The sequence below is a fragment of the Mya arenaria genome, chromosome 11, assembly GCF_026914265.1.
Source record: "Mya arenaria isolate MELC-2E11 chromosome 11, ASM2691426v1".
NCBI classification, from domain to species: domain Eukaryota; kingdom Metazoa; phylum Mollusca; class Bivalvia; order Myida; family Myidae; genus Mya; species Mya arenaria.
The window spans coordinates 15072568-15087537 of NC_069132.1; the positions used below are offsets into that span (position 1 = coordinate 15072568).

General features: G+C 38.6%; 2 protein-coding genes and 1 non-coding gene across 3 annotated transcripts; 2 read left to right on the plus strand and 1 right to left on the minus strand.

Moving 5' to 3' along the window:
* The first annotated feature begins 3917 nt into the window (after positions 1-3917).
* LOC128210004 (uncharacterized) lies at positions 3918-8817 on the plus strand. The gene is made up of 13 exons (XM_052914296.1): positions 3918-4015; positions 4216-4356; positions 4638-4702; positions 5108-5227; positions 5419-5506; positions 5760-5921; positions 6134-6203; positions 6308-6405; positions 6617-6760; positions 6912-6946; positions 7581-7601; positions 8167-8180; positions 8307-8817. The coding sequence occupies exons 1-13, from the start codon at positions 3948-3950 to the stop codon at positions 8727-8729; spliced, it is 1449 nt and encodes a 482-aa protein (XP_052770256.1). The 5' UTR covers positions 3918-3947; the 3' UTR covers positions 8730-8817.
* Positions 8818-9317: 500 nt separating this feature from the next.
* LOC128209256 (uncharacterized) lies at positions 9318-11767 on the plus strand. Its single transcript, XM_052913210.1, has one exon. It carries the CDS (start codon positions 9399-9401, stop codon positions 11586-11588), a length of 2190 nt encoding a protein of 729 aa, XP_052769170.1. The 5' UTR covers positions 9318-9398; the 3' UTR covers positions 11589-11767.
* Positions 11768-14865: 3098 nt separating this feature from the next.
* Trnai-aau (transfer RNA isoleucine (anticodon AAU)) lies at positions 14866-14939 on the minus strand. The gene has a single exon. It is a non-coding gene; the product is annotated as a tRNA-Ile (tRNA).
* Positions 14940-14970: the final 31 nt, after the last annotated feature.

The window sequence follows — 14970 nt, forward strand, 5'->3', positions numbered from 1 at the left end:
AATACTATATGTCAAATTGCCAATTGATAAAACGTTTCTCTTTGGTCTTAGTTTGATGGGTTTCACCGATTCAATATTGATTTCTTTCAAAAAATATCTGATCATCTCTGATCATCATCAAGCTCTCTTCTTCATAGTTTCGAGTCTATAACAACTAGACCTGATTATATTAGAACATGCGTGTATTTGCAGTGTTAACGTTGACGAGCTGTGTTTCACCGTGAATATTGGTCCACCAGGTATACGTGCTTATGAATACCTATAGTCTTAATGACCTTATCAGATACGTTATTGTATAGTAGTTTAACGTTGTATTTTCTTGTTTCACATTAAAGTAACAAATACTATAAGTCTACTTTAAATAGCATTTGAAGACGAATGCCACTTCAAAGTATATTTCAGTATCCTGGTTAACTTGCTATTTGATATTTTCAACAGGCCCTTCAACTACGCAATCCCCAAACCAAAATGGTGTAAGTAAAAACTGTATTTGGAACTAACAGACAGGAAACAAACTTAGCATTGTGTTTCTAATTTATATTCAAATAAATGGCACAATTATATGTAGTAATGTTTTAACTTTAGTTTTACATAAATGAAATGTTATCATTCTCCAACCAGAATAACACCAAGTTTAGCAACAAAATGCCACCGCCTGACTCCACCTTTACCTGTCAGTCTGGCGCCACCTGTCACATATCTGTCATGACGGACAAAGGAACAGGTCCTTGGTACGATTCCTGTCTTATTCTGATGATTATATGTGTGACTAGACAACTGTTGTTTTATGTTAAACTGCTTGTAAATCAAGTGTTGGTATATTTTGTGCTTCAAAACTGTTTTTTTCTTTCTTCATAACTTCTGCAATCACATTCACAGGGTTATATTTATATTCTCGGAAATAAAAAATTCTTAGAATGTACTAATAAGTATTTTATGACATGGGTAATCATGAATTTAGAAGAAATTTAACTAAACCCTAACCGCCACCCCACCCTCCTCCCCCTCTCCCCCTTTGGCCTTTAATAACTCGAGTAATTACATTGCAGCACCCAAGTGATAGAATGCGGCTCGGGTTTACCGGGCGTGCACGTCTTTCCCACGCAAATGGTGGATGGCGTATGCGTAACGGACGTCGGATACACAACAGGCAATCCGGGACATAGCAGGCTCTGTGTTAACGCAGGGTATTCAAAGTTTTTATGAGTTATTTTAATACTTAATTTTTAGTTTCAAAATAGCTTTGTCAAGATCAATTATTCACTTTATCAGTTTTCTTCTTTCCCTTTCAGAAACAACGGAGAAGAAAGGCACTTTGACATCGACATTAACAATTCCACAGGTATTACCAACTGAAGGTATCGGATGTACAAGCATGAGGATTTCATACCTGGAGACGCCATATTATTTTGGTGTCATTTAAACGCATTTTATGAGTAGATAATGTATGTGTTTACAGTATACGAGTGATGATCCAAAATCAACAGGACTGGCGTACTCATAATAATATAGAGTGGTTAAGTGTAACAACATAATTATACAAACCGTTTTAACCTGCAATGTATCTCATATTGATTCGTACCGAAAATAAATTACAAAGGCGATATTTTACCTTTGAAATATTGAAAATTAAGATAATAATAATAAGATTTTAGGTTGAAATAAATAACAAAAAAAGAACTGCATTAACTGTAATAATGATTTTTTGGTCATTTATTTTACATATCAGTAATCAGTAAGCCAATCCGTTTCAAATGCAACATACAGTTTACAGGTCACCAGGCACACACATTTGTTATCATTATTACTTGTTAAATGACAAGCTGTGTGTCGATGTCATTGTCGTTTGGTTCATGACCAGTGTTAATATTTGAATTTTCGGATACTGGGGTTTTCTCTGTACTTTTCATTGTGTTACTATATCTGTTTGTACATCGAATAGTGTGCTAACTTTTTTTCAATACTTCAAACACTATTAATGTTTTTTTTTAATTATTAATGATAATTGTTAATAGTAAAAGTTGACAGTATAAGCAATGTTGTTTGAAACGCTCTCGTGAATATGAACCTAAATTTTCGTTGAAGGCTTTGGTCCCTGTCAGACCCTTCATTGCATGCATGGAGGCAAATGCATATCAACAACGAAACCCACATGCCATTGTCAGTCAGAATATATTGGGATCGACTGTTCCACGAGTAAGCCTTTAACTTGTTTATTTGAAGAGAAATAAAAAAAAATACATTGAAAGATATTGTTATGCGTTAGTCGAATGTTCATTTTGCATTAGGTTTATGTTGTTGTAATATGTATATTTGCAGAAAAGGGAGAAAAAACTCATCAGAATATAACCACAATAAATGAACCGGTAAGTAAACAACATGTGTTATGCATTCAAATTTAAGAGCGCTTTTAATCCGATCAACCATCTATGTATGTAAATTAATTTGCTTTCTGTATTTAAGTTTATGAAAAAAAAAAATATGGTGTACAATGTTAATTTATTTGAAGTGTGCTTTCATTAGGACCCTCCAGCGTTTTCTGAGTACAACATACTTGATGTTATACGATGTGAGGTGAACACCACTTGCACCATAATCTTGCCGGTCACAGGCAAACCAAACATGATGTAAGCAATACTCTTCAGTAGCTCCTTGCTTAGTCTGTATGTTTCAAAAGTGCTTATATATTAGGGACGATACAATGTGCACGACTAAACTTACCAAATCTAGCATAATAATTACGATGTGTATTTTCAATTTAACATGTACAACATTAAAGAGGGTTAATTAGTTTATACGCGATTGTTATAAGTGTAGTTTGTATCATTTTGATAGAAAATATGTTTACTGTCATGGTTAACATACAGTCTTCTTTCCATGATCTCTTTGTTTTGTTTTGATATGGTATGTTTGTTTGTAATTCATTTCGGAAAATAGCCCATTGATCTAATGTTTCTTGTTAGTATATACCCGACTTTAAATAAAGATTATTTTATCTTGTATCATTCAAATCGGTTGAACAGTTCCATATTTACTGCTCTACATACGGAACAGTTATTACTCATATTAATACTAGTATTAAACAAAAGAACAATTAACCTTCAGACCTAAAGTACAGAACGGGCAGTTCACTCCGGGTTTGGAGGTTGACCTGCCTCACACAGTCCAGCATTTCAGCCCTAGTACTTGCAATCAGAACTCGCCGTGTTCTTATGATGCCCACATCTCATGCAAACCAACGTTTGTTGGAACCTTCAAGTATTGTGTGCAGACCACTGACATTAGTGGGTAAGTGGTTTAGTTCACTTTTTACCGATAAACAATTGGCACCCATAAATAACATTTGTTGTTGTTTTTTCGTGCGAATTAACAAATCGGTGTGTTTACGTCTTTCCTATTTTTTATTCAGGGTCAACGCCGACGAAATGTGCTACACAATCCGTGAGTAAACTTACAATGAGAATATTATTTTAATCCCTCAAACTTGATCTAAAACCGTTCCTGCTTGTCTTTAAACGTTTGATTTAATATAAGTAGTAATTGTAGTGCACCAGAAATAATTTAACTTTTTGGCATTTTTCAGAATCTTTCCAAAAGGTAAGTGTTATTCTTGATCTTTGCGACCCTCTGATCAATTAAAGAAAAAAATTAAAACACACACACACACACACACACGTGCACACACGCGCAAACACGCACACACTCGCGTGCACGCGCGCACACACGCACACTAACACACACACGCACACGCACGCACGCACGCACGCACACACACACACACACACACGCACGCACACACACACACACACACACACACTATGTACATTATTTGTTTGTTACCGCGTCAGTAACAACGCAACGTATGTGCCATATTGAATTTACATTCACAGCTTCCAAATCGGCCCAGTCCTCCCACTGTCTTCCTGTCACCTCCCGACAATTCCACCATGACCTGTCCCATAGGGAAATCATGCCATTATGTTGTGGAGACAAAGAAACCACAAACGGGATCATGGTAACACTTTTAATTTTAATCCGAGATCCTTTAAATATGTTGACAAAGTAAGTGATTAGGAACCACTGTTAGGTCATTTTGTCATTCAATATTAAATCTCATTCAAATGATTGTGTTTTTTGTATTCTCAAACAACTGCTTTTATGTGAAATATCAAAATCAATGCGAATGATTATTTGATTGGCATTCCTGTTTCGCAGTTTAACCGCCGTTCCCGAGGGCGAAATGAAGAACCTTCAAGTCACAAGTGGAAGCATACTGGCCAGTCCAACCACGTGCAAGTACGATGTCGTGTACACGCCTGACCCCTCCCTGCCCGGTCAACAGTCATTCTGTATTAGGTAGGCATCCCTAACTTAATTGTATCGAAGCTTATGGTGAAGAGTGATCTGGGTTTGCTGTCTCAGGTTTTAATTTGCTGATGATCATATATTCTACCAAAGATATGAAAAACTATAATCTTATTTTTTGTCAGCAGTCTAATATCACTGGTTTCCAGACATGTATGACAAAAATCGGTTCAGCTATAAAGCAACGACGGAAAATGAATATTAGTATAACACATTGATAAGCGACTGCTATTATGTTTAGAGAATATTCAAATGCCTCGTCTAACTTGCAGATTTGGCTCAAGTCCTGGTGAAAAACTCTGCACAAACGTCAATAGTCAGACCTTAGATAAAGTTGGTAAGTTCATTGAAACCAGATACAAATAAAACAATAGAATATCTGGAGTTAACAATAGAATATCTGGAATTAACGATATTATATCTGGAGTTAACAATAGAATATCTGGAGTTAACAATATAATATCTGGAGTTAACACGACGTTTTAAATGAAATGCAGAAGACATACATTTCGCATTTGAAATGACAATTGGGAATTTGTTTACAACCCGAAACACCTTATTAACATTGTTGATCACATCGTTTGCTTTCTCCACGGTATGTCAATAGTTAAAACAGTGGGTCTTCGGGTTTTTTATATCTTTGTCCAGGAAAAAGATAGCCATCTAATCTTAGACCCAGTTAACTAGATTTAAGTGTGTTGTGGTTTTCTTTGAACTTATTTGGTCATATATCTACGGATAGCAACTGCGAGGAGCCCTTGTAGTCACGTCCACTGTGTTCACGGATTCTGTGACTCAACAAGTTCGAGTTCCACATGCAAGTGTCGGCCCGGATATAAAGGAAACACATGTGATCATGCAGGTATCTCAGCACAACAGGCATTCATTTAGTCAGTAAATTACAATTTGGAATCGCATTTAGAAAGATGATGCTGTAATGTTTCGTAATTAAATCCTAACAACACTCCGCGGGTTTACGTGCCAATACTATTGATGTTAGGCGTACAGAAATAAACATTAGCATGTGAATAGCCTGGTCCGTTTTTATTACAGACGGTAAATGCACAGTGACGTCTATCCCCGTTTCGGTAACATGCAACCAGGCCTCCGACTGTAGATTTACGTTTGTTGTAACTGGAAGGTATGTATCGTTTGTGCAGTTCGCGTATTTTTACCTTTTATGATGAATGTCAATTGATAAAAATATTTTTTGAACTAAAGCAGCCGTATTTAAATATTTATATCTTTTCTACACATATTACATACGCATCCGCAAGATTAATAAATCACCGTCCACGAGTGCCTTAAGTTCTTTGATTTTCCGCAATATTTTAAACTGATTTGGTTTCTGAAATATACCGATAGTATTGTTTGGTTTTGAATTAAATTTTCAGCACTGAAGCACCTGAAGTGGGTGTAAACGATACACTGTTGGTGGCAGAAGTAGGCAGTGACGCTTCTGAGACGTTAACGTACTACGTCACAATTCAAGTCATTGATCCGGCTGACACCACGTCAGCTTGTTTTAACGTCAGTGTAGGACAACATGGAGACGGGTAACAATAATGATTTTGATGAATATAACATGTTGCTCGTAGACATTGTTATCTTCATTTTGCTGTCGGTTTTATTTAAAGAATTTAAAATTATAGTATTAATTTTCACACACAAAATGATTCAAACCATATACAAAATCGTAGATCTTAAAACATAATTCTGCTTTTTAAATCGTTGACATGCGTGTCCTATATATTCATTCTGATTGCAGGTCATGTTCAAAATCACGATGTGTTCCCGTTAAAGTAGACCAGAGTCAACGACACCCCACGCAACCCGGGGTAAAAGAGTGCTTATGTGTGTATTATGTATTTAATATACTGTACACACGTCAGATTCTTACCAAACGCTGAACAATGACACACTATTATCATGACTGTTTCAGACTTTGACGAGCACGCCCGAGCTAGACTGTCAGACACACCAAGAGCAGCCTTGTCCGCCGCTTGTCGTCACTTCCAGGCCTTTCTTAAATAACACATGGTACGACATGTGACGTTGATATTCGTTATTATTCATCAAGATCATGTTAGTTTCAAGACAAAAATACGGTTTCTAAAAACCTTACGTATACGTTCGTATGTTTTCATTGAATATTTCTTTGTGCTCTTATATAACGTTAACTGTGCACTGTTCTCATTCTGATGTTTGTTTGTCGTTTGATCACCACGTTCACACCCGACTATTGTTTTAGCCCTGTAGCCACGGTGAGCGAGGATACAACGTTGACGGAGGTCCACATCTTCGGTACCAAACTTGTCCACAACATGTGTCTTACCACTGTCACGGCGAAACCGTCAAAAAATCCCGACCAGAAACTCTGCCTTCAGGTTGCCGGGTAAGTGCATGGAGGGTTGGATTTAGTGTAGGCACAAGGATAAATACACAATTACTTGTGTAATTGTTCAACTGTGTATGTCGGCATCCGTTTGGTTCTAAATTGTTTTCCGTTTGAACATAATGAGCCATAATGTGCTTCATATTTTCAGGACGGTGACCTGTCTTGGGACATCTGTATCTGGGGGTAAGTAACCTCTTAGGGTTAGATAAACACACTAGGCCCCTTATAAACATCTTAGTCGGTTTATGTCGTGTATACATATACACATACACGCATGTACACATACGTATTTGTGTAACTTGAGTTTAAACCAGGATTAAAGATGAGCTATGAAACTAAAAAGTAATAACTTAACCAATCTATGATTTTCCTACGGATTTTGAATTCGGCTTTAAATTTTATGTTTTAGGTTACGACTTAGTGCACCGTATCAAAAAAGGATCTTGCCCAAAGAAAAAATTGCCTAAAGGGTTTATTAAAGTATAGCAAATATCCCTAACGTTTTTCAATTATGCTTTATAGAATTTGTCAGTCATAGTCACATTACTCTATAATAACATCCCGGATATGTCATTAAATCTAGAATGTGAGGTAAATCAGTGATGCCAAATCATGCCAATGAAGTAGTAGTAGAATTTATACTAGAACAGAGCAGTCTTTACTTGTCTTTGTTTCCATGAGACATGTTTCCGTGCAAGTATGTGCAGCCAAGCTTCAGCACCTCAGCTCTCCACACGAATTTTAGAATCATACTTTTTTTACCTATTCTAGATTTAATGATAACGTGTTAATTCCCATTTTTCTTTTTTCATTACAGCAAACTGCAAAGTCCAGGAAGGTATGTATGTTAGGCCTTCTTCAAAATTATATATTTCTAAAAACTGATGTTTCCTTGTATAATAAAGTATCTAACAGCTACGTATACTAAAATTTTAAAAATAAAGAGATATGGAGTAATACGTTCATAAAAATAAAAATAAGTTTTCTATTTAAGAACTGGATTGTTCCAGCATACTTTTCATAAACGATATTTTATCGAATTCGGGGAACTTAGATGCGAATTGTATTCTAAATAAGCTCAAAAATAAACAAAATTTGATTCCAAAGTAAATATTTTAGAACAAGCAATTCCTAACAGTTGGAAAGAAAATCTTATATCAGATGTATCTTTAAATACAAACGTCAATACAAAACTACTAACAAGTCTCAAATATTAACATAACAAACAGAATACAGAAAGTAATTAAGAATATAAAATATATAGTTAAAGGATGATATTGTAAACATTGTTTTGATGTATGTCATGAACTGGCAATTCTAAAAAGAAAGAAAAAATAGTATTAAACAGGAGTATGATGAACATATATTTATGTTTTATTCTAAATGATCGTTATTATTTTCAGAGCGTGTGTACGCGGTGAGTATTTTGTTTCGTGACCGTGTCAGATCTTGTCCGTGGTTTGGTTAATTTGAATTTACGATATTTATAATATCACAAACGTAAGCCATTTTCTTGACAGTTATAGCTCATACTACTTTCCAGAGGGAGATGGTCCGTACTGGTCACGTGCATTGTAAATGCAGAGGGGCCGACAATCAAGAAGTCACCATAATTAGGAGAAATCCGAAACCAGAGACGTCAAAGGTCACTAAATTGGCGGGCTTCGGCGCAGGAGCAATGACCGGAACTATGGCGATTGTGTTTGTCGTATATATTGTCATTTCAAAAGTACGGGCGCCGAAGGGAAGCCCTACTGCTTTCCTCGACGACTCTTACGATGAAGCTTCCCCTACCCTACAGCCGTCTACCAGCGGGCCCTCCCCACCGCGCTCCCGTGTCCGCCGCCACTCTCGCGTCTCGCCGGAAGTTGATCCTCTGCCAGGGCCGTCAGTTGCGCTCCCCAGGCCGCGAACACCGCGCCGGTCAAGAAATCTGCCTGCGCCACCGAAAAGCATGGACTTTTGATTGTGAACTGCCTTTGTTTAAGTGAACTATTATTTTTTTTATTTTTAAAACAGAAATAAATTGTGTTTTTTTGTTAATATTCGAAGGTTATGCCAAATGACTCAATGAATATCTCGTCAATAAATTCTTTTAAACGTGTAAAGTGTATGAAAACTGATACAGAAAAACAAATTTGAAGTTGTAATTATAAAACACAATTTAATTCGAATGCCTATTATGTGAATAAAACAAATAGCCCAATGCTCTGTATGGTTTTTAGTGCCGAACTTCGATATCATATATACCACAGACAGCTGTAGCCAGTTTATGAAATACTCAACAAGGCATGGTACTGGTACACAGGACCGACAGTATTATAATATGACGCACCATAAACTGTCGTTGTCAAACAAATAAGACGCATAGTTCATTATTTCACGTTTCATTAAAGGGTATCAGTTACCTTTTGTACTCTAAGACAAAGGACAAAGAAAAATGAGTGACTTATCGTGTGTATCTACCTGAATCATACAAATAAACAATGTTAGGAACAAAACGTACATTTTTCGATAAACAAGTTCATTGTTGCTTACCGATTAAGAAAGTTAACTTGCCTGACAAACTCTGTACAAACTTTCTGGAATTAATAAAAGAATAAGAGTTCAAACTTTATAAATTACATTAAGGACAATGGATTCGAGTGGTTCGGTTGAGTTACGTCAGTACAAGAACATTGCCGAGCACTTCAACTGCCCTATACATCTAGGCAAGCTACGGGACCCGCGCCGCCTCGCCTGCGCGCACACCTTCTGTGCAGAATGTCTCAATGGCGTCATCAAAACGGCGCTCGTGACGCGGACAGACGAAATGTTCGAATGTCCCGTCTGTCGGACGCGCCACCACATCCCCAACACGACCGAGTCACATGACTGGGCGCGGGGGTTCCCCGTGGACGCGTTTTGTGTCATCCAGCTGCATACACTATCCCAGTATGAACGATCAGTCGTCTGTGAGCGACACATCCAGAAGTTCAAAGAGTATTTCTGTTTCCACCACCGCGAGCTGCTGTGCTCGGACTGTGTGATAGAGAAACACACCAAGTCCCCGTGCTCGTGCGGGAGCCTCCAGGACTCCATGCTCGAGGTACGCCTGCAGATCAAAGAGCTCCTTGCCAAACTCCGGCTGCAGGAGGAACGCGCCAGGCGCATACTCGACTCCCAGGTCGCCGCCTCACACTCGGACGAGCTGGTGAAGAAAATTGGTGAGGTGGAGAAATTACTGGCAAAGTTTTATAAAACGATGAAAGCTAAACTAAAAGCGTCAAAACACCAGGTAAATGAGACAACAAAAATATCTCAGGCGGAGAAAGACCATCTTTCTACTATCCTTTCTTTAATTACAAAGACGAAGGAACACGTTGAAAATGTAATTAGACCAGAAAAGAAACGTAAGGAAACTAGCAACGAAATATTCAACATATGGACACCACTCGAGCAGGAAACCCAGAACTTTGACCAGGCCCTGGATGATGTTGAAACAAAACCATACTGCGTCAATGTCCAAGCTGACGAACAATTTCTCAACTTCATATCCTACGACAAGAGCCCAATAGTCGTATCCAGGGATACCACTGGAACACATCCAGCAACGCCGACAAAACAGAAAACTCTCAACCGATATGCCTCCCAAAACCCCACGGTTGCAGTAGAATCGGATTCCCCTAGATATCGGGATTCGCCGGAAGTGACGATAATTCCAAGTCCCGTGCAGGCAACGAGAACGATGATCTCTTTGGCAACACCGCCCATATCCAAGTCAACCAACTTGAAGAAATTATGTAACACTCGCCCTGCCTCCCATGATGAGACACCGAGACAGATACGTTACGGCCAATCGCCTGCGCGTATCGCTGGGAACGCAAGGTCCCTTAGCATGGCTCACGTTTTCCCGAAAGTTGGAACGGGTGAACTTATCAACAGAGATACGAGTAAAAGCATACGCGGAGCGGAAGTTAAGCTGAAAGGAATAACAGAGGTATCAAGTTTTGAACTTTCGTGTGCAGATCTTGTTCTTTTAGACAATCACATTGTCACAATCACTGACTCTGCAGTGCAAAAGTTCACGATGGAGTTTAGATATGTTGGAGGTATCCATATCCGGTTTCCATGGCGGTTGTGCGCGATTAAAGAAACGACGAACGTGGCTATCAACCACAATACCCGGTTTATCTCAATAATAGGGACGGAACCAACGCTTCAAATTCTCTACCGCATAGAAACTGAGAAGCCATACGCTCAGATTTGTCACATGCGCACGCAGTTTTTGGAGGACAGGTTTGGAAAGACAAAATACCACGAGTACTTTGCTCTGTCTCATACAACCGATTTAAGGGCTGACTGTGTTGATCTGATGAAAGTCTCTTACGATAAAAACCCTTTTAGTAACTTTACCTCCAACCAGGTAACAAAACTGGTTCCTCTCCGGACCCGCACTCTTATAGCGAGTGACAAACATTCTGTCGTCCGCAGCCCCAATGCGCTCGCAGCCACAGCGGACGGCAAACGCCTGATAATTGGCGGGGAATCAGCGGTTGTATGCGTAAGGAAGACGGGCGAGATCACATGGACGCGCCCTGTCATCAGGTTCGTGGCAAGCATTTGCTGTGACAAGGGGCTGGTGTTCGTCTGCATCGAGAACGAGCGAAAATTGATGGTGCTAGACGAGGCTGGAAATAATCTATGTGAGAACCTTTTTCCTCTTGGCTGCGATATAGTCCGCCCGAACCGCGTGGCCGTAGAGCACGACCAGATGGTTGTCCGCGAGTTCAACGAGAAGGACTGGAAAAGCACAGTGCACGTGTTCAATATTGATATGCGATAGACCAAACCCGGGCTCTTTTGCACGATTATATACTGCCGGATGTGATTTACTCTAAACATTGCGCATTTGGGACGTTGAAGTATGCCAGACCTGGTGACTTTTGTGCTTAATGTTTTAGTTTCAATTTCTATTATTTCGATCTGTATATTTTATTGACATAACTATTCGATATAACAGTGTGTGTTAGTTATTTTACATACATGCTAGTACCACAAGCGTATAGTCAACTGTGGGCCGAAGCCTGCACACGTGTTTCAACAATTGCACCACACGCGGATATCAGCGTTCCTCTGTCGTGGTGTTTGTTGTTGTTGTTTCCTGTCAACCAAGGGGCATTACTAGATACTTTTTAAAGCCAGACAGTTAGCTATTGGCGTTTCTATACATATGTATATTGTCACTGGTAATATGCATACGAAGTGTCATGTAAATATCTCGAACGGTTAATAAGTAATGGTCACAGTGAAAGAGTGAGCACGCCGGCGGCGACAACGACAACACTTCTTTTATTGACAACACATCCCATTACATTGACTTTATATCTTAACTTCAACTTATAAATTTTACAACGATTTGAAACAAGCTTTTTATAGAACATTATATTTATCACTCTCGTTGTCACGCGAGAGTGTGGTCTCTATATCTTCATAAACAGACAAGCTAAAAGAGTGGTTATTTCAAGTAGTAAAACACTCGTAGTATGCCTAAAACTGCTTTGTGCTTTCAACCAATAAAACGGGGTATTCCTGTCACCAGGGCACCAATGGCAAGACGGGCATATGCCACCGTGATAAGAAATGTACATGTCCTTGCTACGTTTACTCTCCAGGAAGTTCTGGGACACACGGTTGTGTTATTTCTTAGATCTGATATACGGTAAATAGATAAGACTGAACAGAACAGAACAGAACAGAACAGAACAGAATGTTTATTACCTAATGCAAATATAGCACGCTATCGATACATCAATGGCAAGCATATTAGCAAAACAAACTATTCTATCAGAATTTTCTAAAATCAAAACTTCTCCAATCTGAAAGACAATGTGTCTGATAAGTTCAACATTGCAGAATATCTGTATTAGGATATTTGAAACCAACAAATTACATTTTTATGATTTATTCCTCTTTTTATTACGATTTTAAATCAGACAAATCAAATGAATGGTTAAAACACAAATTTCGAAATTCACATCCCAACTGTACCCAACATACGTATACAAATTTTCAATTTTCATAAAAGTGTTAAATAATTAAAAAGGAAAAAAAGCAAGGTTCTTAATAAATGTAAGTGTCTATTTTTGTTTTTCTAAACTATTATAAATCGTTCAGAGCGAAATGTCACAGGAATCAGTTTATGGACATTTTGCGTTTGTTTTGCTAATGAATGGAAATTTAGCCGTTGCTTTGGTTACAAAATGAAAATTTGGCGGGTCTAGTCTGCTAAATGCGTGCTTTTCTAAATGACTGATTAAAAATGAATCCATCCGGCCATCCCATTTGCGGAGGAACGAACATGAACAGTATTTAAAGGTTATAGCTACTACCATGTTAGTCGTATCGCCCCAATAGCTCAGTGTTTGTGCGTTCGCTTCGGGTGTGGAAGATCGGGGTTCAAACCCCGGCCGATTCATACCGAAAGACGTTCAAATATGGTAACAGTAGTTCGATTGCGTCCGGTATTATAAAAGACCAGTACTGGGTAAACGGTGTATTGATTCAACGAAGAAAGTGTATCCCGTGTATCGGTGCTTTAACACCGAATACGTTAAAGAACCAAGAAGTTTCTTCGCAAAGAGCTAACTTCGGTATCGCACCCGGATCTTTTGTATCTCACTCTCACTGTTTTTTCAAGTCTTCTTATGTCTGGATTTGACTGCGAATTTCATTTACTTCTATCTCATGTCGCTCATGGCATTTAAACACACTGCAAGTCGCGGCGGTCAAGCCATAATGCAGCTAATAGGGCAGTTCTTACGACCTTAATAAACTCAAATTAACAATCTGACTCCGAGGTCCAGGTTCACATAGTCCGGCCCAACATTTATCCACAATGGCGATACATTGTGTAAATATATTAAAAATTGTGTTCGTCGCTGAATGTAGATTAAATGTCGGATTACATTGAAGCATTCTTTGTCACGGAGTGTTTGTCCTTTGTGTCAGGGTCTTGGTTCAATGTTAGGTCCTGCCAACTGTTGCCATCATAGTTCAGACACAGGGAATGTCCGAACTATGGACCAACGCCACTAGATGCAAGCAGTGCGACTTGCAATGCACATACAGTAAAACTGCGATCGCTCGAGGACGCCGGGATCCGAGCTGAAATCTCGAGGGAACCGGTGTTTCAAACGACCCGAGTTTCAATTTACCAGTCCGTTATGAAATATCTGTCACTGTATTTTAAGTTTGAAGTCGTCAAACCGACTGTATACTACGAAAGCGAGTGGCGGATCCGTGGTCTTGAGGTAACACACTTGACTATCAATCCAGGGGTCGCAGGTTCGATCCCCTGTCGCATCACTAAAAAAAATCGTCTTCCGGGAGATGTTAAATGGGGGTCCCGTGTGACAGTGCTATACACTGGTGCACTTTAAAGAACCAGGGTAGCTCTAACCAGGGTTACATGCTGTCTGTGCACTATGCTCCAAAAACATAAAATGACTAACAATCTTAACGGAGCACTCGCCGAATGGGCAAGGCCTGAGTGCGAGTATAAATAAGCTTACACACCCACTACGAAAGCGATTATGTGTTGCGTTGTGGAAATAGCTCATATGTTCAAAGGCTGTCGTATACAAAGTGTAAAAAAAAAATACATAAATGAATAAAAAGTAATGTTTATTTTTACAAAAGGCACATTTTCTAAACAAGAAACATTTAAAAATGACAGTACATATTATGGCATTAGTTAGATTTAAGTTTCGCAAAATCAAGAATTGATGATTGGCGCATCTTGGCTCTCTCGCAAAATTTTGTGCCAGAACTAAGAGTTTTGATGATTTAACTTTTGTAGATAAAGAATTTGCTTATTAACTTAAAATGAACAATGTTTATACTCATTTTACATTCAGCAAATTGACTACAGTACAACTTTCGATAATTACTAGTGGTCGTCATTGCATCCTTACCATGTTATTAGTGTGTAGATAAACCTGTGGAAGTTAGAGTCATCCTGGAAATCAATTTCCATTTATACAAATATTTCACATTCGAAAGAAATAGTGATACTATTGTCATCTAATCCATTATTGTATGTCAAAATGATTAAAAAGAATTGGCCATTGTGGGGGTCGAACCCACGACATTCGCGTTATTAGCACGACGCTCTAACCAACTGAGCTAAACGGCCAGTTGATATTTGTACAATTCAGCCGGTATAA

Bases quoted from the DNA above. Each gene is read 5' to 3' on its own strand.
- LOC128209256 (XM_052913210.1), top strand. From the start codon at position 9,399: ATGGATTCGAGTGGTTCGGTTGAGTTACGTCAGTACAAGAACATTGCC.
- LOC128210004 (XM_052914296.1), top strand. From the start codon at position 3,948: ATGACCTGTCCCATAGGGAAATCATGCCATTATGTTGTGGAGACAAAG. The intron at 4,016-4,215 runs GTAACACTTTTA...CCTGTTTCGCAG, and splicing joins AAACCACAAACGGGATCATG to TTTAACCGCCGTTCCCGAGG. The intron at 4,357-4,637 runs GTAGGCATCCCT...TCTAACTTGCAG, and splicing joins CAACAGTCATTCTGTATTAG to ATTTGGCTCAAGTCCTGGTG.